The following is a 23,902-nucleotide window of genomic DNA, read 5'->3' on the forward strand; positions in this document are numbered from 1 at the left end:
GGCATCCTTTCTATGCTTCTTGCTTTGCTGCGGCTGCTCGTTTCATCTTCAGTCAGGTATGATCGGGAGACAGCAGCCTGACTCTCCTAGGCCGCGTGAAGGACTGATGGATCCTCTCCATTCGCTTCCGCTTCTTGCTCGCCTCGATTGATCGAGCACGTGCAAGCACAGGTTTCCAGATCACATCTGCAAGCAATTCTTCGGCGCCTGGTCGGTCAGAAGACTCCCAGGCGAGCATTTTCCGCAGTAATGTTGCAAACGGCCCCTTGATATGGCGCTTCTTGGTTTGGGCATCAATGTTCTTTTGTAGGTTATGGTAAGAGTCCTTGGTTACCTTGATGCCGCTGGGGAGTTGGAAATAAGCGGAAAGCCAAGAGGCACCAAGTGCCCAGATGTCAGCCTTTGCTCTGTCCACAGAGGTTTGGCACCAAATTTCCGGAGCAACACAAACACTCGGATTTGGCGTGGTCGTCTGCTTCATGCAAAGTGATATAACCGCCTTTTTAGGCACAGAGCGATCTAGCGTCGGTGAGGGTTGGATACTCGGCAGTACAAACAGCGAGTCGGGTTGAATGTTGCCATGTGTTATGCCCTGTCGATGAAGCTCGGCGAGCCCGACAAGAGTCTGGTAGAAAAGAAGAAGACGAGTCTTGGGTTGAACTTCAGCCCAAGGCATATTGAGAAAGGTGTATTTGGCTAGCGGCATCGAATAGAATAATTGACGGCAGTGATCGAATGTTTCGCTCTCGCTGTCGCTCCCGCCCTCGCTGAAGTGACACGGGGGCGATGTGTTATGGCCGCACCAAGTGTCGATAATGCCGAGAACACCCTGGTCCGATTTGCCGGAATACTGAGAGGCAAACTGGAGGCGATGGAGCATATGCTCTCGCGTCCGAGGGTTCACTTGCAGCTCCTTAACTGCAACTGGCTGTCCCGTGAGAATATGGACGCCTGCCGTTATCGACGTATTTGGAATTTTTCGGTGCAGCCAAACGTTCCAGGAAGTCTCAGAGTGGTCTGTGGGTATGAAGTTGAGCAGTCGGGAAGGTTGAGAAGCATTATAGCAGCAAAAGAGATTCTTATCCAGTTGTGCTATAATCTTATCGCGGTCCTCGTCTGCCGTGACAAATTCCAAAGCGAAGCGGTATTCGCCGAAACGAAGATAATTCTGCTTCCGTCTAAGGACGCATGTGCTTTGATGCGCCATCACATCCAGTATCAGATCTTCATCATCAACGTCGCCTTGTTCGTAGATGATGGGTCGACCAGAGATTGACCTGAGCAGCAAGACGCCAGATTGCGGATGGAAATGGACAATGGCGTGCATGTCTTTGATAAACCGGCGAACTGCTGCAGAGCTAGGCGTCCTCCCCGGCGGACACAGGAGAATATCTGGTTGTCGGTGGCGGCATAAGCGCTTCTCCATCATGGCCGGAGATGGACCGGCTCCAATGCTCCATCTGAACTCTTCGGGCCTGACCTCGTTGCATGGAAATTGGATCGATAACCGATACCCAATCTCGTTCTCGTCGCTCTTGAGGGTTGGGGGGGACGATTTACACTGTATGGTCTCGAGAAGGTGAATGGCAGCCTCGTTAACAGCAGAGAAGACGATGAAGTCAACACTGCTGGCTGCATCGGCCGGCGCGCCATCGGGAGCGGCCGTGGAATCCGTCATGAGAACGACTGAGCGACAAAGCCGAAGAGAATGGCAACGGTTCTTGATACAAATGGCAGCCGGGAGAGGCTGGTGTAGAGGATGGCGGTGGCCAGACGCCGAGGGGCTCCAAGAGGCGGGCGGCGGTCGAGGTTGAGAGGCGGGAATGAAGACCGCGGAGCAGCGACTTCATAGAGGACGATGAGGCGACGAGGCGAGGATTCCAGAGCAGGCCCGGATGATGCGCATTTGCACTCCATGCGCTTGTTTGCTGCGTTCAGTTCCAACGCGGCAGCACGGGCTTGACAGGGCTGTTCGATTCACCTCGCGGGGTCACGTGGCGCCATCGTCAGATTGGCTGCGGTGAGCCGCCCTCTGCCAAAACAACGAGCTTGCATCATATAGTACCTTACCTTGCGAACCGTACATCATCAGCTTGAAGGCGCCGACAGATACTGAAACCCATCGAGCACATCGTCGCTGTTGCCTCCATCCAAACATAGTGCAGCGTTCACCAGCTCAGCGCTACCATGCCCAAGAGAAAATCCAGCGACCCGCTCCCGCCGCCCAAGAGGGCCAGATTAACCCAGCCTCAGGATACGCTTGACTCCGAGTCATCACCGACGAAAGATACACGACGAGAGAAACGCAAGAGGAGCGGACGTCTGCCATCTGATGCCCACGAAGAGCCGAAGACGAAACGAGCCAGGACGAGCAAAGGCTCAAGCCACGCAACAACAGAATCACTCAATATATCCGCAGAGCCATGGCCGAGCATCGAAGACGTGTCAGAGGAAGAGGAGGTTCCAACCTTTACCAGCGAAGAAACAACAACATCACGCGAGTCATCTTTTGATCAATGGCCGACCATCCCATACGAGCCGAAGCCATCGGAGGAAATAGACCCGGCCGTCTTGGCCTTCCAGATAGCAGGTGCATCAGCAATCGCGGGATACGTATGCGAGTGCGACTATATCGACATGCTTCTCCAAGGCTCAATGCCCAGCCCAGAGCCGTCAGATAGCGATACGGGCGCACGCGAAGAGTTCGGACACACGGGCGTTGACGAGATCATCCCTCGAGCCCGACATTCTACCTTGAAACGACACCCGATGCCGTCTCCCAAATTATCGAAAGCGGCTCCGCGCAGAAAGAGAAGTGTAACTCCTCATCGGCGGATCGACAAAAGCAACTCAGTGCCACCTCGCGAGGAGGAGCCTAAGCAGCAAGGGCGCAAGGACGGGAAAAACAATCGGCGGCAGCCACGAAAAGAGACACGTTCGTCGGCTATGGAGAACTTTCTACAGTCGAAACGGTCATCCAGACGAAACCCCACAGGCCAGCTGTGGTGTCTAGACGTTAAGGGCAAGGCATGCGAAATCGCAAGCACCAGACGGTGATAGATGCATGGGGATCCAACATCTGAGCACCGGCTGACTGGAGGACATACCCGTTAACCCGGCAGGGCTGGGGGCAGCGGGCAGTCCACCAGTGTGAAAGGCCGGTAGCGCATCATGATGGACAGCGACAGCATCATCCTTTGACATGGTCGTTAATCTGACAGGGTCGGAGGCAGCGGCGGAGTCAAGCGTTGATGCAATCGAGGTTCCCATGATGCAGCTGGTTCCAGAGGCATGGTCGTTATCCTGGCAGGGCTGGGTGCAGCGGCGAAGCCTCGGATGGCTTGTGAAGTTGGATCCTCATATTGGACGAGATGAGCATTGCATGGAGCACGGCGTCTTGGCATTTCTGGGTTTGGTTTGATGATACCTCAGCGCATTCGATGATTAGCCGGCATATTGGCTCCAGATGTTTTTCATACTGCTTTTGCTGATACCACTATGATACCACTTGTTCATATCTGCACACTTGTCATCTCCAGGTTGCTCGCCTTGCGAATCCTCTCAAGCGACCATTCCCCGCGGTCAAGTTTCACCAATACATGGCTTTACAACAATTGTTCATTAGGTGGAGTGACTGCCACAGGTACTAAAGAGATCCGGCATCTCCATCAGTTTCTAAACACCAGATACTCTTTGCTGAACCGGTAGCCGAGCAGTCCCTCAAGAGCGCCCACTTTCTAGAATGCACTCCGATCGTAGTGTTTCAGCTCTATGCCTCTCTGCATGTGGAGTGGCAGGTCGGGATTGAGACATATCGCCTACCAAAGGCGACCAGGATATCTCTGTCCGGATTTCTTTCAACCAGCTCAAGCGCCGTCTCCGGCACGTAGCCTCCTGTGGCGATGATAGCCCTGTCCTAGACTGCCCACGCCCAATCCTGTTTCTCGGTGCCATCCGTGTAATGGATTTCTGAAACGCGAGGCTCAATGAGGTTCATGTAGCCGATGCCAATGTTATGGAACCGCTTGATGAGGTCGACAAACTGGGGAATGAGGTTTTCCATCCGCATGCCCTGGAAACCGGATTATGGGCTGAGCTTAATACCCACATGTTCCGCGCCGATAGCGTCGGAGACGGCCTGTACAATCTCTACAACAAGGCGATTCCTGTTCTTGATGCTTCCTCCATACTCGTCGGCTCGCTTGTTGCTCACAGCTGGGCGGCTCTCCGAACGCCATGAGCTGGAGATACATAAAGCCCCCTTGTTGGTGTACCGCATCAACGATTGGCTTCCACCCTTGCACATGCTCCTCGTCCCAGATGGCTGAGGTGTGTGGCATGCCGCCGTGGTGTCTGGCTACCGAGGCAGACTCCGAAATAATGAGGCCGCTAGGCAGAGAAGTCCGCTGGAGGTATTACTTCTCCATGAGGTCTCTAGGAATATGGTCTTTATGGGCGCGGAGTCCTGCTATAGCGGAGAGCACCGCCGGATGGCTAAGCTCTATCTTGCCCAGTTGTAGAGGGGTAAACAGAAGAGACTTCTTGGAGGCCATATTGATGCAATGTGTGCATGGCAGTGCCAAGAGTGAGCAATTCGGGAAGATGAGGGTGGGTTTGCTGTTGTCGTAAACTTGGCAGATGATAGATCGGGGCTGGCAGAAGTGAACAACTGTGAAACTCGCGTGAAATAAGATTAAAAGATAATACCACCGTTTCCGATATGAAATGAGCATGTGAGCCAAGACCTCAGGGAAGGCAAATATGTACATCTGAAATGGGCAACGACTTTTTGTGCATTTGATCGGAGCAGTTGAAACCGAGTCGGCAACATAACCTTCGAATGGGAAGAGTCAATAGTATGAATCCAGGTTGCCCAAGTTGGTGAGTAATGAGGCTTTCAAAGCAAAAGATTCCCATCAAGACGCTTCTTGTGTACTTGGGGTTTCTCTAGGTTGGGTCTTTGAGTCTCCGAGGGCAACTCTATGCAAATCATCTTTCCAAAAGCGGCAAAGAAATGACGGCACCAAGTCCCACATCGGGCTAGCTTTCAGATGCTTCTAAAGCAGCTCGGCACCGGCGTCAGCCATTCATTCAACTCGCACTCCAGCGACAGACGCTCAGGACGAGCCAGCGTTTATTGAGCTGCTATGAGGAAAAGACGGTTATTACCTCCCACAGATATAAGATGATTGTGACAAGACGATCCCACGACTTCGAGAGAAGAGCTAAGTCAGAACCCTACATGATCTTCTAGAAGTAAGCACACAATTTAGGGTAGCGTACGGCAATCCTCGCCAGCGTCCACATATTGTAAAAAGAAAGTTATCGAAATATTATTTACTTGAGGGGTCTCAAAAACGACCACATCTCCCGACCTAGCTCGCTTGCTCACCTCATATATTGTGGAACAAGTTTCATATTTGATAACTTCATAACCTAGGTAGGAAGGCTTCATTGAGGTATACCTTGTACACCGATGGACATTTCTTCCTTGGTTTCTTGGTCCCGCTACATTTGTCGCATTCAGGCCGGGAATGAACCAAAAGATCACGCTTGGTATTAAGAAGATACCTCAAAACAAACACGTAAAGGTAAATAGCGGCGATCTTTTAGAAAACAGTGGAAGTACCTGCTAACGTTATAACCGTCGCCTTGGGCTTTGTTTGCTTGATTTCGTCCTGTGGCTTTGGTCCAGTACCTAGTATGTCAATTCGGAGCTGAAGCCTTTTGCTTCCTAGTGCATATGTCGACTTCTACATATGTATCTCGAGAAGATGACAGGATATACACTTGGTGGCCTGAACGCTGAAATTGCTGAAGTATCTTCATACCATGACACAGCCTGATTGACCATGCCGGAGTTAAACGGCCGGATCTCCAAAGGTGCGTTAGAGCAGACAACGCCACGATCATAAACATGACAACCCTCCTCATCGGCCTTCGTCCAACATTTTCATAAATCGGACAGAGCTCTGGATATATGGATCAGCTTTGACGGGTCTCACATTTAATTACAGCGCAATTGTTTGCCTGCCCACAAGGGAGATGCCGGTCAGAGCTGGTGACGCTCGCTTTCATGTGGCACGCATCACAAGTTGATTCATAAAAGTTCCTTCTCAAAGACTGCATTCTTGATTGCAGGTGCTAGTTCCAGCTTAGGCCTTGCGTTGAGTCTTGCGGCCTTGGAATGCGGCCATCGTGTCTTTGAAAAAACTCGAAACTCAACGAAAGCCCGTACAGCCCACCCGGAGTTCGAAGGTTCGGGAAGTACATGGCTTGAAATCGATGTTTCAACCGTTTTGTGTAAAAGCTCTGTTCGAAGTACTGCCGAAAAGGAAAATGTCGACGTTTTGGTCAACTCAGCGGGATATGCGCTCCTCGGCCCAGTAGAACGGATCATGTTCGCGCTCTCCTCCCTTCAAGACACCCCCAAAGATTCGACAATTACTAAACTTCCAATAGCGATGCGAAAGCACACGCGTAGATGGAGACTAATTTTCACGGGACGTTGCGAGCCATTAGAGCTGCTCTGCCAACATTCCGCTCTCGCCGATGCGGGACAATTGCCAACATCACCAGCGGCGCGGGATTCGTTGGCCGGGCAAGTCGGGGCCTGTATTGTAGCAGCAAGTCTGCCGTTGAAGGTCTCTCAGAGGCACTTGCAAATGAGCTCGCCCATTCGGTATTCGCATCATTATTGCCGAGTCTAGAGCTTACAGAACGAGATTCCTCGATACCCTTGATGTTTCCCGAGGCCGGTGTTGGAGAGTACGTAGGAACGCCGGCCGCCGAAATGATGCAGATGACAAAAGACATGAGGAACCGCCAGTTGGGGGACGTTAAGAAGACGGCCGATGTACTTCTCCATGTTATTCTCGGTTCAGGGCTAGCAGCCGCCGAAGAAGTATAAGAGTGTTTGCGGGTGCCGTTAGGCCAAGACTGTTGGCCTCTTGCTAAGAAGGAAGCGGAGGCATGGGTAAAAGAGTTGAATACGATAGAGCATATATCGATGAGCATTGGCGTAGAGCAGTAGAGTCTGGATCTGAGAGTTATGGGTGCATTTGTATGGAGTAGTAATAGACAACCAAATCCTGGGAACTGGCGCCGAAGTGTTCCAGAATTCCTTGCAAGCCAGTCATTGGAGTGAGTCTCTGCTGCTCGGAGGTGTCTTTACTTTGCCGCAGAAGGGAGCTTAATGGCATCATCTATGGGCTAGCCTTCGCATCATGCGACGCCTCAGCTTGCCACTGTTCCCATATGAAGCGACAAGTTGTAGTCTCGCCTATGGAAATAGGAGAGACGAGGATAATACAAGCAAGATACCGCTAGTCCCATAAGCAACTATTGTGCCTTACCAACACAAATTTCCGGGCTTATACACGGACAAAGATACAACATCATGCTGGTCGCCTTTTGGATTCTTCTGTATCTTTTTTTTCTTCGACCTGCTCCTGAGTCAGTTACAACATTTTCGTGGGTTTTACTCTCGTACATACATCATTACAACTTCTTCACGCTGTTCCCTTGTCACAAGCTTTCTTGTGAATTGTCGTGACTTCACGGACTCGGACAGCTCTCGAATTATTTCCCATGCTTGATATGGATCTCTCGGATACGTTGGCCCGGCATAATCCGAAGCGAACGCAAAAAGAGGCCAGTGAACAAGCGGAGAAGATGCTTGCCATTTGCGATTTCGGGTGTAGCTCGGCATCAGGTGTTCTATGAATCCGTGAAGTTGCTTCTCGACAACATGGTCAAGAGGCGTTTTCCCGTCGGTGTCTTCGTAGAACATAACATGAGGGGCCCTTTCGATAACGGGACGGACAAGATGCTCCATGGATGAACATGCCACCTGTGCGTGCAGTTTGATGAGCGAGCTGCGTAAGGTGATAATAATGATGTAGGACAGGGGGGGGGGGACGTACAGTGTGGAGAAGCGTATGACCTTTACCATCTAACATCTCCAACGCCGCCGAATTGGAAACACCCAGCAGAGTTTTGAATAGCCCATTGAGTGCATGTCTTGTCTGCGTCCAACGTGCGAGGGGTGTCAGACCGCCAGGACTTTCGTCACAGCGTTGCTCCAGCAGCTGGTGCAGCACAGACCTATCCATTGACGGGAGGAAGGACGAGAGCTTCTCGGGCTCCTGCATATAGCCTTTACCTGGGCTGAGCAATAAAAGATGAAGCATATTGCGCCCATATAGATCGGTGGCAAATGGGCTAGCTCCTGCTTCAAGAAGGATATGAAGAACTTCAATTCTGTGGTGCAGAGCTGCCGTTAACAAGGGCGTCCACCCATCGATCGATTGGACTTCGAGGAGATCCGGATGAGTCAAAAGTAGGAACTTGACAAGATCGATATTTCGCGAAAGGATTGCACAATGCAAAACAAGATTCTCTAACACAGAATGGTCACTGATGAACACACCTTTGAAGACAAAGGCTGGGCAATACTCACTTCGCTTGTCCATCCACTTCTCCACCGCATCTACAAACTCTGCCCGAGAAGCCTTAAGGCTGGCTTTGGGGCTCAAAAAGTCGTTACTCTCCGCAAATTGTTTGTATGCCGCCAATGTTCTGTCTTTTTCGAGAAAGAAGCGCACCATATCCATGTTCCCGGACCAGGCAGATTGAAGCAAAGGCGACAGCTGGTGGAGTCTGTCCAATTGACTTTTCCCCTTTAGTTTACCTTGGCTCACGACATGGCGAAACGGTGCACCAGTTGCCTTGATGTATTCTTCAAAGGCTTCAGGCCAATTGCCGTGTTCAACAAGGGCCCACGCATGCCGAGTCTGGCGTTCAATGTCGCTCTGCTCACGGGGAAACGAAGATTCCATTTCGATGGAAAACCTTAGCATGTCCATGTCTTTGCGTTTCTCTCCGGCAAGATAGCTGTGACTGTCCGCAACGATTCTTTTCGCAGTCACTGTGGAATTGATTTGAGCCGAGATCTTCTTGATGCTGTCCGCAGAATGCTCATCGTCGGCTAGTTCATTGCAGAGACCAGATGAGTCATTATCCGCGAAGTCGACGTGCTGAACTGTGGCAATCTGAACGATAGTGCGGGCTAGATTGTAGTGCTTGTTCTCAACCGCAACAAGGAAAGGACCCTGAGAATATCCAGATACGTCTGATATCGCAATAGGAGAGAGTTTAAGGTCTGGACCCCATGATCTTAATGTCAGGGCCTTTGCCAATGCAACGTTCCCGTCTCGGCAAGCTGCCAACCTGAAGAGAACGGCATGTCAACTAAGGCACTGAAACATGAATGGAGAGTAGAAACACCTTACAATGCTTGGCGACCGTCTTCTACCGTGTCTAAGTTAGTAGGATCGATATCCTTCGACAAATGTAACGGTTGAGCGTTCGTGTCAGTGGGTGGCGGATGTAATTGGATTCTCTTGAAGGATTGCTGGGAAACAGCCGCCTGAGGTTTTTGCAAGTTTAGTTCAACAGAGGTTTGAGCCCCCAAGGAAATCAGCTTCGCCTCTGCTTCTTCGTAGTTCTTGATAAGCATGGCTACCGTTTTTTGCTTCCCAGCGCGCTGCTCGGCCTCTTCTGGTGTTCGTTTAATCTCGTAGCAGACGCTCTCATCATCGATGTTCCAGCTACGAAGCTCGAGGAGTTTCGACTTGACAATATCCAAGACTGTGCGGCATTCACGTTGGTTTACCATGTAGCGAGCTTGGTGTTCCGTCAGCCTAGTATTCGGATCGACCCCACGATCAAGCAGCTCCATCACCAGTCGAGGCATTTCGAACAGAGCGGCGCTCAAGATTGGTTGCCAGAAGTCCTCCTCAGCCATCTCTAGGCTTTTCTTTCTGAATGGGCTAGAGTCTGCCTGAATCTCAAGAGGAGATTTGAAATCCAGATGTGGCGGTGCTCCGTATGATAGCAGCTTGAAGGCAGTGTCTTCCAGTCCGAGATTGATCACGCCCGTCAGCGCACACTGACACCTCATGGAATCAATCCAGAGGCCCTTGGTGACTGCGCTTGTGAAATTCTCAGCGTCCAGTTCGGCGAAGATATCCAGTGCATCCTCATCCCGCTTCATGACCATGAAAAACAGAGACTCTGTTGCGGTGTGTGATGAAGGGTCAAGCAGACTTGCACCGTGTTCAAGCAAAAGCCTCAGGAGAGAACGACACACGTCGCGTGGATGCTGAAGCGCCGCTTCAAGGACATGAACGGTCCGTGTCCCTTTGTGCATGTCTGCATGACCGACGACAATATTGGGGTTTGCGTGATATCTCGTCAATAGCACCTCTGCTACTTCAACGTGTGCTAATTCTTCCCATCAGCGAACATTCAGCACATCAGAGCATTACCAGGTGCTTTTACCTAGGGCGACGGCAATATAGAGTGGTGACAGTCTAAACTTGTGCGTCAGAGATTCCACATGAACGGTCAGATCGGCTTGAACGCCGACTGCTGTCCTTGCATCGGGGTTGTCTTCGTTCTCACTTGCTCGTTGCTTCAACTCAACAGCATCCATTACCGCGCGCAAAACATCAACATCTCCCCTCTTAGCAGCCAGATGAACTACCCCTTCGCCTTGCCCAGTCCAGGTGTCCAAACTTGCGCCTTGGTCGATCAGAAGCCGGCATATCTCTGCTGTTCCTGTGAGAACGGCTAGATGTAGGGCAGTTCGACCAGCAGGGTCTCGAGTCTCGATGTCAACTTGCCCTCGGGCTAGAACCTCTTTAAGACTGTCAAGATCTGCCCGGGCGACAAGCTCGAAAAGGCTCGTAGCTTGTGATTCCGTCTCGGCCATGATCCCCTTCAACTCAGCAAGTCAGATTATCGACAGGAAAGAGAATGGACCTGGTCAACTTTGGTCGGTGAGACAAAACAGAATATCGAATCAAGTGAGCGTGAATCGCGAGACAGGCAGTTCTGCCTTGATTAGCGCGCCAGCACTCGTATTCCGGAGCAAGTCGGACCGAGAACTGTTCTAAATGCTGATGCTATAAAGCCAGGAGCTAAGTTGAAGATGCAACTCATCTCGCATTGTGGGACTCTTGTTCAATCGTAAAGCTAGTTGTCATTCGACGAAAGCACTCTGTTTGCGATGACCGGCCGGCAATCATATGCACTGTCAATGGCTTCTCTTCCATCATTCTAGAGTATTTAACCTGCAAAGGCCCCGCTGAGGGATGTTGAGGTATGTAAAGGACGTGCAGATGAGTACACAAAGTCGAGCGCACTTGACAAATGCTCGTGGTAGTTGTCATCCATTATTAGAGCAAGGACCTTTGGCTGTCAAGGCTCGATTGGCGATCAAGAAATGCCGTGCATCGCTTTGCATACGTGAGGCTCAATTTCAGATGGGTCGTGACGCTCACACTCATGCTGTCACCCGAAGACATGAAGGTCGAAGTAACTAACTGAGGCGACGACTTCACGGCCTATCATTCCAGATCTGTAACGAAACGCCATTTACGGCAGCCTATGGCATATAGATTAGCAGTTCGTCTTCAATATCTAAGCTAATAAACGAGGAACAGCTTGCTAATAAAGGAGGAATAACTCTTCCGACCCCGCACCCCATTCATATCTCGAATTCTGTTATGAAGTCTTTCGTGATTTGGTGGAATAACTCCAAGGTGTCCCTTGACGAGGCTTCGGATTTCACTGTTTCGGCATTACAACATTAGAAGGATAATGAACGGGCGAATCTGATAACCGTGGGCTATGAGCTTGACTACATATACCTTGCTCAAACCAAGATTTAAACATGAAGCAGTATGTGACCTATTGTCGGCTGCAATTTGAACCACAAATGCAAGTTGCGCAAATTGGGAAATCCTGTCAAGGAAGGCTCAGGAAGCTCTCCAATACATGTTTCCCGAGGCGCCGTTCGCCGACTTCGACACCCAGTGTGAGCTTGTTCGACCTCGCAATTTTCCGCGTCAAGCGGTCTGCAAAATAACCGGGAAAAAGCAAAATAGTCGCACACAGAAAGCTATCATACACACATGTTTCTGCCAGACAGAATGCGGCAACAGCTGCACTCATTGGCAAAGTGTACGCACGTATTCATTTTGCGGTCCCGGTTATTTTGCAGACCGCTTGCGCGTCTACCCTCGTCATGCCAACAATACATACAGGGATACAAAAATGGAAAGCTGTTGGTCTTCCTCTGGGCTCAGAATACCGCAATATGACAACCTCCCCCCGCGGTTGGTCAATGTCTATTCCAGTGTGTCATACATGCAAACGACGGGGCTATTGAGCAACAGTAGAGGTTGTTCTTGCATGGGACCCAGCAATCTTCTCCCATGACATGCTCAGAGGACTTATGTTTCGGGAAGATAATGACTCAAGTCCGCAATCGTACGCGGACAGACTGGATGCCTCAAGGGGAGGCTCAAGGACGGTCAGTGCGCTGGAGTTTCAAGCCGTATATTTTGTCTTTCGAAGGTCCACTGATATTGCTTTTTCTCTCCTAGCGTGAGGGCCTTCAACTGTCGCTGTTACGCTCGATGGCGTTGCTCTATCGATACTCATGTTCTGTGTAAACCATCTATCTACACCATTATCAAGGTGAATATCATGTGCTCTGACCGATTTAGAGCAAATTCAAGGTCGAGCTCTGTGCATCTCGACTCGAAATGACTTCACGAATACTTCAGCGGTCGGTGTTCAACCTTTATGGGCACACACGGAGCCTTCGGATGCTGTTACGGAGTGGTTTTCGGAGGGAATGCCAGTCTTTGTTGGAGCTCAGCCACCAGCTATGAGGTAGTGGCAGTTTTGCCCCAATCCGGAGTTGGGGCGGCCAAAGTTGGTCGGGCTGCGGAGGCCGGTGATGGCGTCCTTGTCGGCGTGCGATTCTCTGGGTTTCTCAGCTCCGCTGCTTTGCCAAAAAAAAAAATAGTTCAAGATCCGGCAGGATCAAGTGCCGCCTTATCCGAGTTGCCGACATGCCGAATCAGGTACGAATCTGACTTCCCGTCGTCAGCTCATCACCCAATTCCCAATCGAAGATGGCTTCTGCGTTCCTGGATCAAGTCGCATTGATGCTGTTTTGGATGGAATATCGTGCCTGGCGGCCAGCCCATTCCGCTCCTTCGGCATCTATCACGACGTAGGTGTGATTTTCTTACACGGACTCGTAACGACCCCCCTTTACGCTTGTCACCCGAGAACGTCATTTGGATAACTTGGATCATTAATGAACCTTTGTCCAACGCCCAGACTGGGACTTTCATATGGCCGCACCTATAAGAGGCATCTCCATCTCTGAAAGATCGGTAAACGTTGAGGTGCAGCGGAGATTCACCAAAGGAACGGCAACGACACAAGGGCCAAGGCGATGGTAACATTCCCAATGCAATATCATACTGATGTAGAACACGTAGTAGCACTTGGCATACTCGTTTGCTAGAGGGGACATGTCTGTTCTTACTGCCTTATACGTAGTATTCCCTCTTTTGACCGTCACAAAGCATCCTGCTTTACCTAACACCCAACGGAGGCGCAGCAACATTTTTGGCTAAATGGGACGGCAGCGCGCCACGCGATTCTGCGTTGGAGTCTGCATGCATTTGCCCATGATGACGCAAGTGAAATCTGATTTGTGAGCAAGCGGGCCAGTTTAAGCCGCGATCTGTGGCTACAAATGTTACTCTAACCCCTACCAGCTCCTTGTGGGATCGGTGCTTCGTGGTGGTGAAGCCCAACATGGTCTCCGAAGATATAAATACGAAGGCTCGTCCTCTGCGGTGGATGAGTGCTCCATCCTTGGTCTCCCAACCTACCCCATGTTATTTGCAAGGCTCAAGTTTGTGAGCTGAACACGATCGCTAATGTCGCTCGCTGCCTCGACTCCCCCATAATACCATCTTTTTTTGCGCAGAATCCCACTCGCTTCAAAGGCAAAATAGGCCCGACAGAGAAAAAAACAGTGATACGTACGCAAACGTGAACTACGGTGAAAATCTGTCTAGGCAACCCGTTTTTGCTCCAGCTACGGAACGGCAGTAGCGCATTGGCTCATCATGATAATCAACAAGATTTCATTGCCGTTGTTGTTTTGTGCTCGCATCGCGCTAGGTGCTGATCTCCAGCCGATCCAGATCAAGGTACGTTCTATAGACATCCTACCGAAACGACGCATGACACCAAAGAGCGTTCATCTTGTGCAGACCTTGTTTACTTAACACCCCATCCCACTTTTGTAGGGCTCGAAATTCTTCTACGAGAATGGGACTCAGTTTTTCTTGAAAGGAATTGCGTACCAGCAAGATTCCTCTGCCAATGGAGAGACTACCACCGACACGAAGTTTACCGATCCGCTGGCTGATGAAGCAAACTGCAAGCGTGATATCCCTCTGCTAGCTGAGCTTGGAACTAATGTAATCCGTACCTATGCGATCGATCCGACTGCAGACCACTCCGCTTGCATGGAATTGCTTAACGATGCGGGCATCTATGTGATTTCCGATCTCGGCAATCCAGGGCAGTCGATCAACCGTGAAAACCCTCAGTGGAACGTGGATCTCTTCACTCATTTTCAGCAAGTCGTCGACTCCTTTGCCAACTACACCAATGTCATTGGCTTCTTTGTCGGCAACGAGGTCACCAACAACGCTACGACAACCTCTGCCTCCGCATACGTCAAGGCGGCTGTGCGAGATGTGAAGCAATATATCAAGGACAAGAAATACCGCGCCATGGGCGTGGGCTACGCTGCCGATGACGATGCGGACATCAGAGACCAGATAGCCGCGTACTTCAACTGCGGACCGACCGAAGAGTCTGTCGACTTTTTTGGATACAACGTCTACGAGTGGTGCGGCGAGAAAACGTTCGAGAGCTCCGGCTATAATCGAATCCTGAGCTTCTTTCAAGACTACTCAGTTCCGGTGTTTTTTGCTGAATATGGCTGCAACCAGCCTGACGGCGCAGCCGGCCGCATCTTCCAAGAAACCGGCGCCCTATACGTACACAACATGACGGAAGTTCTCAGCGGCGGCATTGTTTATGAATACTTTGAGGAAGAAAACGATTATGGTAGGTTTCTACACCTTTCGGGTGCTCTGGGGACCGGCTCTTTTGATGACATGTATGTTGAATACGGGTGAGACTGACGACGATGATTTACAAAGGCCTTGTCAAGGTTAGTGGCGACACCGCCACCAAGCTGACGGACTTCAGCGCGCTCCAGCAGCAGATCAAGGCCGTCAACCCTCAAGGGGTTGAGATGTCCAGTTACAGCCCCTCCAACAAGGCCGCTAGTTGCCCGGCGGTCAACTCGACATGGGAGTCAAGCGACAAGCTTCCTCCAACTCCCAACTCTGACGCCTGTAGCTGCATGGTCAAGGCCTCTGAGTGTGTCGTCTCCAGCAGCACGGATCCAAGTGATTACGGGAGCATCTTCGACTATGTCTGCGGATCGGATCAATCTCTGTGCAACGGCATCAATGGCAATACTTCCACCGGCGACTATGGCGCGTTTAGCATGTGCAGCGATTCGGACAAGTTGACGTACGTGTTGAACCAATACTACCAGAAGCAGAACAAGGACAGCACGGCTTGTGACTTCAACAGCAGTGCTCAGACACAGACTGCTTCTGGAACTATCAACAAGTGCAGTGCACTGGCAGCTTCAAGCTCAGACAACTCTACCAGCTCGGGTGGTGCCTCGGATTCAAGCAGCGGTGATGATGAGAGCAAGGGAGCCTTGGAGGCTCTCATTCCAGGCGGTTGGCAGCTCGGTGGCATTATGTTTGTCACTCTCCTTGTCAGCGCCGGCGTTATGGGCGTGTAAGTCACTGTTCGCCGGACTCTCGGACTGAGCAGAGCCACTTCGACGGCAGTTTGCGTTCACTTAAAGGCCCATCCAACTAAATGCCGACTTCTTCCGAGCGCTCAAAGTATTCCCAGCTAAGATTAAATACCATCTGTATGTTTAAAGCTTTAGTGTCATCTTCTTTTTTTAGCCAGCAGCAATATGTAGGAACAGGTCGTCTTCGGGATAAAGCCTCAAGCCTAAGACTATTTTTGATGCGTTTGTTAGGGTACGCCGACACAAGACCAACGCTATCAGGCATTTGTTGAGAAATTGAGATAACCATGGCCAAAGAGCTGCTCTGAAGATTCCCTCCTCATGAGCCTGGAGGTGATAGCGTGACTTGTGACATCTGAGCTATGGATGCCTTAATACTTGCAGCAAGCACTGCAATCCGAGCCTATCGCATCTTATAAGGCAGAAGGAATGGCAGATCTCGTCGACATCGGCGATTTAATTCGGATGTCTGCAGACCGTCTTGAGGCGGGGTTTGTCCGTTATCGGCAGTTGATAAGTGCCCAGGTTATAAGCTAGGTATCCATCCAAGGAGCGCTACTGCTACAAGTTTCTACTACTGAATTTGTTCGTCGTACATACACTATCTTAGAAAAGGCCAGCTTTGCAAGCGAATCACTACTCTCACTTGCCAGGACAGAACCCGTCTCACCAAAGCCCCAGCATAGCATCGCTAGCTGCCATCATGCCCGTTTACCATGTCGGTGTGTTATTTATTGGGAGAAGTCAATGGTGGATCGAAAGCCTTTCAGCTGACGGGGAAGACTGAAGTTCTCTTTAAGCTCAAGCCGGACGTCGCTGCCGAGCAAATTAACAAGTGGCGAGACTTGATTCTGGCTATGAAAGGACAGGTTCCCGGTGCGTAACCATATCTTGGTCCCGACTCACGTTATTAAGACGTACTTCGCAGGCCTCCTCAAGATTTCCTTTGGAAAACCGCTGCCAATCACTGCCCATCGCGCCCAGGGCTTCAATGTGGGCCTCATTGCTGTATTGGACAACGTCGATGCTGTTCCGATTTACGCTCAGCATGCCGCGCATCAACCGTGAGGCTACCCTGCTTCTAGAGGTCTGAATGGAGCTGACTTAATTCTCCAGGGTGATACAAATGAAGGATGAATTGTGCACCGACTCACTGGCTTATGATATGGAATTTGAGGATTAGGTCAATGCAAATAGAGGAATGCTCAACGTCGCTCCCATTGACGCATCTTTCTTCCTTTATTGGTCACGAAGATGATAATGACTGCTTCGGGTGATTCTGTGGTCTAGTGATGGCCATGCTTAACACCTTAACGCCCAGCTTGGTGATGAACCTGTACTCTGTGAGCAATCGGCCTGTTGTAGTTGCCTACTGAGAGAACCCCTATGGCGAGGCTAGCAAACCAACAGTGAGAAGTGCTCTGTTGAGATTCTATAGTACATATGGAGGATCTTGCTCTATAACCCTCTCTACACTGACGTCCAATGATCCGAAGGCCAGAAAGATTAAGCAAAGTTGGCAAATACTTCCTTTACATGCGCTACTGCGTCTCGGAAGAGCAGATATGAGTATTTGTTATGCAAACCATATAAAAGATCAGAACCAGCTTGTCTATCTCTTAAGGGGTTGCAGACCAAGCACTCGAGACTCAGGCGGAACCGAATCCCATCTTCTTCAGAAGGATTGCAATTATCCGCTTTCTTAACGCTGAATCGATGGCAGCCGGCAAACTCTTTCCGGCTGTCACCGAAGACAACATCAACGCTACTTCCCATGTGCTCCTCGGTCTGACCTCCAGACAGCTTAACTTCCGCTACTTGGAATGTGTCCCATAAAATGGTAGCTTTGGGAGGGAGCTGAGTGTCTGACAGTTGTCCGGAGCGCCACACGGGTTTCTGATCTGCTGTTGGTTCTAACTCTTATTTCATGGTTCCATTAGACCTTCGGACATAGGTGATCAGAATCTAACAGAAAACTCACGGGTATAAGATACTTTCAATATGCTGAAAAGAGAGAGAGCGATGCCTTCCGGTAGAAAAACTGGTCCAGCAAAGAACCCTTTCATAAATGCAGATAGAACATTCTCTTCTGACGGCGCGTCATGTTTCGAGCACCATGTCAGGATGATAGAATGAGAGTCTCCCTTGGTAACATGGTTCCCTGGATTCACCAGGCTTCGCATCGTGCGTGAATTGACGAAGGAATCTGATAGCTTGAGGCTCGACTGAATCTGCCCCGGGTCTGTTTGGCGAAGGCGGTTGCGGACTGTCAGGGCATACGTCCCACCAACGCTAGCGAAGACCAGGGCCGTTCCCAATGTAATCGTCTTGGGGGTCAAAACCTCCGCTACTCTTCGGATAGGGCTAAACATGTTGAAGAATGTCCGGTCTCTTTGATGCTATGGATGAGGTCGGATGTTCACTTGACGCGCCGAATGCTTTAATAGCGACGAAATTCGCGGGCTTGAGGCTCACCGAGACCCCGTCGCGGCAGTCCGAGATTTTCCGCACATCAAAAATAGCTCACATATCCCCTTGCATGGCGGCTTCCTTGGAGGAGTGGACAATCAACAGTCTGACGCATCTTGGTAGGCACCAGGCGACCGGTAATAGTTGCCGGATCTGCGGATCACCTGCGAAAAGAGGATTTGCGGTTTGGAGGTAACGAATGGGCACCTGTCTTAATAGGACACTTGAACTTCGCGCGTATACTACCTATAGCTGATCGATGCATAACCCGGGCAAGAGAGAAACACCGACTTCAGATCATTGCGAGTGAGGCACTCAGTCAACCAACATAACAGTTCTGACCGATCAACGTGATTGGCGTTGCAAAAAATGCGCTGTAGGTTTGCTAACTGCGATGTTGGATCTTACCATGTCGGCATGGAGTACTCCGAACAAATAACCTCAACTTATGCTAGGGCGTCTCGTCATCTGACGACCATATGAGGAACGAGATGCAAATTGCAGGTATAAACTCACCCTGGCTTCTGTTACCCAGTCGACGATATGCCTTGATACATTCGAATGGTGGGTGGTTGTAGGACTGAGAGCTTGTGGAAGCTCTTTAGGCATCCTTGTGCTGAGGCAGAAGCGTCATCGCCCCTGGACTGGGCAGACAGTGGTTGGCGGTGCTTCTCCCTCGAACAAGCACAGGGTGGTCCCCATCCATTCATTCCGGCGATATTGATTCACTCGCTGATGTGCATTTGCAAGATTCTCTTTCTTGGGTTACAGCGGCGGGATCAACTCGAAGTGCCATTTGTAATGGAAGGGTATCTGCTTATTGGATTTTAGTCAGACATGGCGCATGGCGCCAGATGCGCAGCTTACTCGCTTCGCCTTATCGAGAGTTAAAACCTTGGGTTGCCCATAATCTTCCCCTCTTCAGTTCAATAACATCTACGGAGCACAGAAGAAGGTAGATACCCAACGTGTTCGAAAGCGAGCCGTATCAATGTCTGCCAGCAAACCCATCCTGATTTCAGGCGGTGGCCTCTGTTCTCTGCTGCTGGCCCAGTCACTTCGCCGTTCCAACATCCCCTTCAGAATATTCGAGCGCGATGCGTCATTTACGTTTCGTGCCCAAGGATACCGACTAAGGCTGTCGTCGGAAGGGCTTGATGCCATTGAGTCAGTCCTTGAACCCCAGTTATGGCAGAAATTCTGGGACAAATGCGGCAAGACTGGAGGCCTTGGTTTCACCGCACTTGACGCCATCACTGGGGAAGTAACCGAACATGCGGCTCCTGAAAACCTGGCTTCAAGGGATGGCAAGGTTGTCGGCATCGCTCGCGGAGACATGCGAAAAGTATTTGCCGAGGGCTGTGAGGAACACATTGAATGGGCCAGGCACGTGACGGGCTACGAATTGACCGACGACGGTGTGGTTGCTACGTTCGCCGATGGATCCAAGTCGATTGAGGGTTCTATGCTTGTGGGGGGTGAGGGCATTTACTCCAAAGTTGCGAAGCAAGTGTCAGGCGGACGAATCAAGGTCTATGATACAGGAGCCAGAGGAATCCATGGCCAGGCCCCCACGACTGCTTTCAAGGGTCTGGGAGAGGGAGTCTTTGCCGTGCGAGACAAGACTCGGCCTGATGGCGCTGTCTTCATCATCACGAATGTGAGGCCTGATCAGATGAATGACCCCAATGTCGAGTTCGGATGGACCATGGGGGGCCAGCCAGGTGTGATCCAGGTGCCAAACAACAATTACAGCATCGTGGGCAAACAAGCGGCCGACATCGCAAAATCGCTTGTACAGAACTGGCACCCTCGTTTTAGGCCGTTATTTGACGAGATGAACGAGTCGGAGGCGGCATTCTGGAAGATAACCTGTTCCAGCCCATCTGGAGTTCCCGAGTGGCCAAATGAACCGCGCGTAACAGTCATTGGAGATGCTTGCCATTCGATGACGCCAGCAGGGGGGATTGGGGCGAATACTGCCGTGCAGGACTCTGCGCTGTTGGGGAGGCTGATACGGGAGGCTGGGGGATATAAGCCTGGCGTCACAGCGGCATATGAACGGGAGATGAGAGGCTATGCGAGCAGAGCCGTCCACCAGAGCTACACAACGGCTGTCAGCTCCTTTGGCATCAAGATTGACGAAGCAACGAGTGCTACTGTATAGATAAAATGCATATAGTCTCTGTCATGATGCATGTGTGGATCTCTTCATAGCGTATTCAGGGTCCGATCTCTTGCCCTTGCACCCTGCGAGTTTTGCCTGTCGTTGAACGCCTGTAGACGTGAGATATAAACATGGGAGCCTCACTCATATGGCGAATATTCCCGACAACCTTCTACCTAGATAGTTTAAACACGAAGCCATGTTGGCGGTATATACATTTTTTCGTTTCTTCCCATCTCTATTTCACCTTTTAATGTTTTTCCCGTGCGTCGAATTGGATGCTGAGTACTTGCATCAACTGACGGGATCGGGAGTAGCGGATAGCACTCGATCTTGTCAGCTACAGGACTTATTACGCTATAACTGACTCTGATGTCTTATTATGTGCCGCAGCTGACCCAATAGAGAACCACTCAGCCTACACAGTGATACGGTCCCATCAGTCTCCTTTGCAGAAGGAAGTTCTTCGAGTCACGGAACAAGAAGAGAAAAGCTGACTTCGCACTTTGATAGGATTTGAGAGTTTTCAAAGTTGGGTACCTTATACGACGGCCTGAAGCTACCTAATTGCTCAAATGTAAGCGTCCTGCGGAACCGCAAGGCAATGCCCACTTTGGGCGCTTTGCCTCACGAAGGGGTGATTTCCTTTAGTGCTATCCTCAGCACTACTTCACTGATGACGGAATGGATAGCAATATGAGACTTCAATCGAGCTGGATTAACTGTAGTCAGGAAGGTATTCGAGCCACGCCGCAACAAAAACCAGCAGATCATACTACATGCAATACGGGGCTGTAGAGCGTATTCGGTTTTCACCGCTCGTTCAAGGATGGCTAGTCAATGGCGCTGCTGACGCAGAATTGGAGTCAGTGATTTATACGACATCTCGACAACCGCGTGATTCCACTGCCCAGAACTGGGCGATAGAGGTCAGCACTCTCCATTGGAAAGTTCAACGGGATCGCGACATCTCGGGTTAGATACTATTACGATTACGGCTACTGTATAGATAGCGACTGAGGGGCTTCCAGACGGTTCAGTGGACGTGTGTCATACCTTACCATACCACATAAAGCCCGGCGTGTCCCAAAGCATTTCATCAATCAAGGATTCTACTGTTATATCATTGTTTGAAAGCAGATATACGCCGTCCCAAGTGTATTTGGTTGGATAACATTAAAGCTATGGCACGAAACAGGCCTGCAAGGTCGAAAGTCGCAGTTTGTGGCCTGGGTGAGTTGCAAACACGTACATCACTGCATACGCAGCTTCTCGTCCACGGCGGGTCCGGTAGAAGGCCTACTACTCCTATTGATACTGACGAATCACCAAAAAAGGGATCGCAGGGATATCGGCTTGCAAGAACCTGATCGAGGCTGGCTTTGATGTCACAGGATTCGATGCTTCCGAGACCATTGGTGGCCTCTGGCACTACTCTGAAGATGAACGGACTTCTTGCTTATACAATACTCGCGCGTTAGTCCGCAGACGTATGGTAAGCGGAGACGGTAATCGCAAAGGGAACATGTTTCTTACTCTTCTTCGCGATTAGTTTGGCTTTTCCGACTTTCCTTATGCCGATGGTATGTCGATTGTAACAGATGTCACTATGAGCGGATCCATCAATGCTGATATCTTGACTGTTCAGGTGAATCCGACGTGCCACTCGAACCAGGTGAAATCCAAGCATTTCTCGAGTCATATGCCCGTCATTTTGGCCTTGAGTCTCGCCTCCGACTAAAGACAAGAGTTTCAGCCGTCAATCGAGTTGGCGACAAATGGCATTTGCAGCTTACAAAGTCGGATGGTGAGAGCGAAGAGCAAGCATTTGACAGACTGGTACTCTGCACTGGTCTCAACCACTCTCCCAAGCAGGTGCATTTTGAGGGCATGGGCGACTTCAAGGGCCAAGTGTTCAATGCCCACATTTACAAAAGGCAAGACGATCTCTATGTATTCAGATAGGTGCCTTTTCTAGTGTCTAATCATGGTTTTTAGGCCGAATAACCTTGACGGAAAACGAGTCCTGATCGTGGGGCTCGGAGCAACAGCGACAGATATTGCCAGAGGCCTCGTGGGAATAGCGAAAAGTATTTCTATATCGCACCGTAATGGCTGTCTCATGGTAAGATTGGCTTGTGTTCACCTTGCCCCGCAGAGACGCTGACGTGTATCTCAGCTACCCTTCGGCAAAGCCAATGATTTCTGCTTCCCGTCCCTGCGCACGCAGAGAGAGAATGCGAAAAGGCCAGTCATTGAACAAGCCCGGGTACTCCACGAAGGTTTTCTCAACTTGCAAGACGAAGCCTTCAATGTGAAGCCAGAATGGGGCCTTGGAAACCCACCCCCCATACCTTACAAGTTGCCTATCATAGGTGATGGGTTTTATGAACACCTCGTCTCCGGGGCTGTTGCGCTTGTTCCGGGTCTGAAGAGAGTCCACCAGTCACATGCGGAGCTATCAGATGGCAGCTTTCTGGAAGTTGATGTTATCATATTCTCCATCGGCTACACCAAGTCATACTCGTTGGTGGGCCCATGGGATCCTTCTCGGAATATGCCACAAGCATGGAAGGATACCCCCGGCTCGATGGGACGACCTCTTCCGAGGCTTTACCAGGGCATTTTCTCTCTGGACTTCCCAGACTCGCTAGCATTTCTAGAGCATGTAGGCTCTACTCTATCTGCTACGATTAACGGAGATATGGCGTCAATGGCACTGGCCCAGGTTTGGGTCGGAAACTCAAAGCTGCCGTCGGATACAGAAATGGCAAGAAACGCGGACAAACAGAACCAGATGGCGATATCCCTGGCGAGCAAGGGTGAAATCTATGATCCTGCCATGGTGGACCGAGGCGAATGGACTCTCTGGGTAGACAAAGCAGCAGGGCTAGGAGTTCAAGACCGGATCGGCAACGGATGGAAGTCATGGCGACTGATGTTGACTGACTACCGACTCTACAAAGCACTTTTAGATGGCACGTTTGTCCCACAGGTCTACAGGATCTTTGATGAGGGGAAACGAAAGTCATGGGCAGGGGCCCGCGAGTCGTTTCTCAAGGCAAATGGAATGAGCTAGGCCAGCGTCACATGCCCAGCGACGCCTACTGCGATACTGCCTCCTGAGAGTGCGTTATCGTGTGGCGGACGGGATGAAGTACCAGGTTGGTAAGCTGCAATATAGCCAAGTGACTTTGAGAGAATATGTTGAAGCTTGTGAATCCTCATCCGTAGCCCAACGCTATCAAACAAACCGCTTCTGGAGCACTCGCTGTGGGACGTCTTGACAGATCCTCTCCTTTTGTCTGTTTTACATCAGCCACTGTGCAGGACCAGGCAGCTAATACTCTCGGAACTTCCAAACCATGCCATCAGCCTCAGCTCGTGCACCTTGGTAATTGACGTTGCCTCCGGCGCGGAAACTCCGGCGTGGAGACTCCGGTGCTATCACACTTGGGAATAGCTATAAA

General features: G+C 50.6%; 7 protein-coding genes across 7 annotated transcripts; 5 read left to right on the forward strand and 2 right to left on the reverse strand.

Moving 5' to 3' along the window:
• Positions 1-52: 52 nt before the first annotated feature.
• CCMA1212_008346 (uncharacterized protein) lies at positions 53-1,678 on the reverse strand (the record flags this gene model as incomplete). The annotated part of the gene is made up of 1 exon (XM_073705483.1): positions 53-1,678. One exon carries the CDS (start codon positions 1,676-1,678, stop codon positions 53-55), a length of 1,626 nt encoding a protein of 541 aa, XP_073556314.1.
• A 509-nt stretch (positions 1,679-2,187) lies between these two features.
• CCMA1212_008347 (uncharacterized protein) lies at positions 2,188-3,057 on the forward strand (the record flags this gene model as incomplete). The annotated part of the gene is made up of 1 exon (XM_073705484.1): positions 2,188-3,057. One exon carries the CDS (start codon positions 2,188-2,190, stop codon positions 3,055-3,057), a length of 870 nt encoding a protein of 289 aa, XP_073556313.1.
• A 10,949-nt stretch (positions 3,058-14,006) lies between these two features.
• On the forward strand, positions 14,007-15,778 carry CCMA1212_008349 (1,3-beta-glucanosyltransferase; the record flags this gene model as incomplete). The annotated part of the gene is made up of 3 exons (XM_073705485.1): positions 14,007-14,090; positions 14,190-15,021; positions 15,117-15,778. 3 exons carry the CDS (start codon positions 14,007-14,009, stop codon positions 15,776-15,778), a joined length of 1,578 nt encoding a protein of 525 aa, XP_073556317.1.
• A 721-nt stretch (positions 15,779-16,499) lies between these two features.
• On the forward strand, positions 16,500-16,979 carry CCMA1212_008350 (uncharacterized protein; the record flags this gene model as incomplete). The annotated part of the gene is made up of 4 exons (XM_073705486.1): positions 16,500-16,518; positions 16,586-16,672; positions 16,725-16,860; positions 16,913-16,979. The coding sequence occupies 4 exons, from the start codon at positions 16,500-16,502 to the stop codon at positions 16,977-16,979; spliced, it is 309 nt and encodes a 102-aa protein (XP_073556130.1).
• Positions 16,980-17,302: 323 nt separating this feature from the next.
• CCMA1212_008351 (uncharacterized protein) lies at positions 17,303-18,168 on the reverse strand (the record flags this gene model as incomplete). Its single annotated transcript, XM_073705487.1, has 2 exons — positions 17,303-17,709; positions 17,778-18,168. 2 exons carry the CDS (start codon positions 18,166-18,168, stop codon positions 17,303-17,305), a joined length of 798 nt encoding a protein of 265 aa, XP_073556131.1.
• Positions 18,169-19,256: 1,088 nt separating this feature from the next.
• CCMA1212_008352 (uncharacterized protein) lies at positions 19,257-20,432 on the forward strand (the record flags this gene model as incomplete). Its single annotated transcript, XM_073705488.1, has 1 exon — positions 19,257-20,432. The coding sequence occupies one exon, from the start codon at positions 19,257-19,259 to the stop codon at positions 20,430-20,432; it is 1,176 nt and encodes a 391-aa protein (XP_073556132.1).
• A 1,182-nt stretch (positions 20,433-21,614) lies between these two features.
• Positions 21,615-23,511, forward strand: CCMA1212_008353 (Dimethylaniline monooxygenase; the record flags this gene model as incomplete). Its single annotated transcript, XM_073705489.1, has 6 exons — positions 21,615-21,665; positions 21,796-21,927; positions 21,985-22,015; positions 22,081-22,345; positions 22,431-22,557; positions 22,612-23,511. Coding segments are annotated over 6 exons (1,506 nt in total), but the record flags the coding sequence as incomplete, so codon positions are not given.
• Between the last annotated feature and the right edge of the window lie 391 nt (positions 23,512-23,902).

Source organism: Trichoderma ghanense (genome assembly GCF_004382785.1).
Source record: "Trichoderma ghanense strain CCMA-1212 chromosome Unknown scaffold_11, whole genome shotgun sequence".
NCBI classification, from domain to species: Eukaryota; Fungi; Ascomycota; class Sordariomycetes; order Hypocreales; family Hypocreaceae; genus Trichoderma; species Trichoderma ghanense.